Below are 3,455 nucleotides of genomic sequence, written 5' to 3' on the forward strand. Positions count from 1 at the left end.
GTTTCTTACCTGGGCACTCCTTGCATTTGTCACCTGTCTCGTTCGGGTGGTGTCTCCTCGTCTTCCTGCAGCCCCCTTCCCCGGCAAGGCCAGTTTAAAGCTTGCCGTGCGAGATCAGCCAACCTGGAAGAGAAATCTGCTCCTTCGACACCCAGTGCCTTAGTCTGACCCCCCACCAGGGCATCACGAACTCCCTCAGCCCGCGACCACTGTGGCAGAAAGCCACCTTGGTTTCTTCCCAAAAACCTCTGCCCTGTGACACTGTGCTTTAAATCTCTGTGCTGTGACCATTCAATTAGGGTGGGCCCAGCACACAGGGGACCACACCCTCAGCCTGTCTCTTTAGGGAACTGGAGCTGGCTGCATTCCTGAGGGAGGGGGAAACCTGCTCCCTCTGCCTACGTGACTTGCATCACTTACCTGGGTGAGGGGTTTCTACCTGGGGAGCTGGGATCTGCCCGGTAACAGGTGATGCATTTCAGATTGGTTGGCTGACAGCCAACTGGGGCTGACCTCCGCTGGCCCAGGTGAATGAGGTCACAGGGGCTATATAAGTTAGGACGGGGAAGGAGGCGGTCTCTCCTCTCCGGCCATGAGGTGACGCAGCAGCCAGGCAGGGGACAGAGAAGCCTTAACATCTGAAACTGGCTCTCTCCCCCCAAACTCACGAGCTAGGAACCGCCTGCCTCCAAAGGGAAACTTCACCTGCCTTTGGAAGATGCTTGTGAGTAAGCTACTCAATCTGATTAGATATTTAGCTGGAAGTATCACAGATGCGTAATCAAAAGGCTACCACAGCCAGACTGTTTGCTCTTTAGGATTTCTAGATATTGCTCTATCCTGTACCCTAGTTTACCCTACCCCCTGTAATCAATAAAGTTCTCCTTTTTGACTGGTGTGGGAGACTTATTGAGGGGTGGGTCTAAATTATGCCTAAGAGACCCCTTAGGTCTGTGGACTAAGGGAGACTATACCTTTTTGCCCCCGGACTTGGGGAAGTACCCCAAGTGCCTGTACTGGGTTGAGTACCCGTGGGACTTTAGGCCTGTGTTACCCCAAGGACACAGGGCCGCGAGACAGTCCATTCTTGGGGTGGTGGCGGCACGTTACCCCCAGACTAGTGAGTGTGCTCCGGGAGAGGGGTCGGCCGGACATAAGGCGCCCCTAGGGAGGCATTCGGAGCCTGGAAGGTGGTCGGGCGCAGGGAGGTGGGCAGCTCGACACAGGAGCACCCCCTACTGGCCCGCCTCACGTGGTGGAAACAGCGGAGGGACACGAATACCCAGCTGTGTTCCTGAGGTGGGATCTCTGCACCCGCCACCCAAGACGCCCCTCACCCTTGCGCTCACAGCGGAGTCGTCCCTCTTGGTCAGAACAAGACCCGGGACAGATGATCTCCAATCGCGCCTCCACTTTCTGCAGTAGAAAATTGCTCCACATGCCACAGCTTGCTGGACACTCGTCGACCTTGTGATTCTTGCAGCAGCTGTCGGGGCCCCTGCGCGCAGCAGCAGAGCCGGGGCAGGACCGGCAGGGCTCTAGCTCCAGGCACGTGTTGAGCGGGGCAGCAGGAGGGCTCCTGCAACACTGCAGCAGCCGCTGGGGTGCAGGGATCGGCCCCGTCTCGCTCTCCAGCGTTGGGCAGCCCCAGCGCAGCCGGCTGCGCCTCTGTCCGGCGGTGCCAGCTCCTAGTTCTTGGATCCTCTCGTCCCCCTCAGCGACGGCCTCGTCCGGCTCTGCTCCCAGCCCGGTCTCTGGAATATTCTTTGGGGTTTGTGGGGCAACAACCACGGTTGAACAGGAAAGAAACAAAACCTGTTACGGATGAATGGGATCAGCTGCCTCCAACTGGACCCTCCCTCTTTCCCGATCCCCAGGGATCACCTCAGCATGATACCAGGGCATCTGCCCTGTGAACCAGCGACCCAGGGTCGGGCTCACCTGAGCTGCGGGGAAGGACAAGCCCGTGGTTAAGGGGGGGTGAAGTCTTCTGGGAGGGAAGCAGCCCGTGGGTTCAGGCCACAGGCAGGGCTCACAGCTGAGGGGGCAGAAACTCCTGCCGGGCAGGCCAGAGCTGGCCCTGGGGCTTTCACCTGCCCTAACTCACCTGGGCCCAGTCGGGGCTGGAGGCAGGATGCAGGACCTGCAGATGCACCGCTGCCCTGCCGCAGCCTGGCCCCAAGCTAATCCGGGGGCATTTGCCCACACAAGACATGCTCAGAGCGGACGCCCCGGGACAGGAGGATGTCACTCCCGGGCAGACGAATGGCAGTGTCGCACTGGCACCAGCAGCTCAGACCCAGGAAATAATTCCCCCTTTTCCGCTCTTTTCTCCTTTAGCAAACCAGCCTGGCTGAACACTAGGGAAGAGCTGAGGCAGAGGCTGCTCTTGGCCCGGGACAAACTGCAGCAGCACATAGCAGCGCTTCAGGCAATTGCCGACGCCGTGGACGAGGTTCACAGGGGAGCCACGATAGCAAACATTACCGGAGGGGCGGTGGGCATCGCGGGTGGCATCACCACCGTCGTGGGGCTCTGCCTCGCCCCCGTGACCTTCGGGGCATCACTGATCGTGTCCCTCACAGGGCTCGGCGTCTCCCTGGCAGGCGGCCTGACCAGCGCAGCAGCGACCACCACCGACATCGTGAAGAGTAAAGTCAAGAAGGGAGAGGTACAAAAGATCCTACAGCAGTGCCAGGAGGAGCTGGGACTCATCCAGGACTATATGAAGACCAACGGCAACAGGGAACAAGAGCTCTGCGAAGACCTGAGGCTGCTGTTTACAGTGTGGGGAGGAACCGGACGGGCCGCTAACAACACCGCGCAGATAGTCAGAGCCAGCGCGCTGCTGGCCGGCGCCGGGCGAGTGGCAAGATTCGCAGGAGCCGCCCTGCACACCATGACCACTGTCACCCTGGCGCTGGACATCTTCTTCACAGTCAAGGATGCCGTAGAGCTCCACAGGGGCGCCAGGACAGAGCTGGCGGCCAAGATCCGGGAGGCAATTGCTGGCCTGACGCAGACGATGGATGAACTCGACAAGGTGCAGGAGCTGCTGGCTGCAAGGAGCGGGACGCCGGGCGCAGCAGGCCTGTAGCAGAATCCGTCCTTGGGAAGAGTCAGTCGTGCAGTGCTTCCCCATGTGCTATCCAGCCGCAGTCGTGGTTGTCACACTCAAGTGTGGAATTAAAGCAAGGCCTTCAATCATCAAATGTTAATTAATAAGATATTAATAATGAAGGAGACCTAAAATCATTGAATCATAAGAAAATGAGGGTTGGATGGGAGCTCAAGAGATTCCATCTAGTCCAGCCCCCTGCTCCAAGCAGGACCAGCCCCAGCTACATCATCCCAGACAAGGCTTTGTTGAGAGAGTCTTCAAAACCTCCCAGGATGGAGACTCCCCAGTGAGGTTTTGGGTCTCTCCTAATTATAAATTTATAGTTTCATAGTTT

The 3,455-nt window shown here is 58.4% G+C and overlaps 1 protein-coding gene across 1 annotated transcript; it reads left to right on the forward strand.

The window, feature by feature from the left end:
• Positions 1-1,617: 1,617 nt before the first annotated feature.
• LOC109301723 (apolipoprotein L3-like) lies at positions 1,618-3,449 on the forward strand. The gene has a single exon (XM_019522961.1). It carries the CDS (start codon positions 2,135-2,137, stop codon positions 3,095-3,097), a length of 963 nt encoding a protein of 320 aa, XP_019378506.1. The 5' UTR covers positions 1,618-2,134; the 3' UTR covers positions 3,098-3,449.
• Positions 3,450-3,455: the final 6 nt, after the last annotated feature.

Source organism: Gavialis gangeticus, unplaced genomic scaffold, assembly GCF_001723915.1.
Source record: "Gavialis gangeticus isolate Ggan-Ray unplaced genomic scaffold, GavGan_comp1, whole genome shotgun sequence".
NCBI classification, from domain to species: domain Eukaryota; kingdom Metazoa; phylum Chordata; order Crocodylia; family Gavialidae; genus Gavialis; species Gavialis gangeticus.

Excerpts from the sequence above, each read along its gene's own strand:
- LOC109301723 (XM_019522961.1), top strand. The coding sequence starts at position 2,135 with ATGCAGGACCTGCAGATGCACCGCTGCCCTGCCGCAGCCTGGCCCCAA.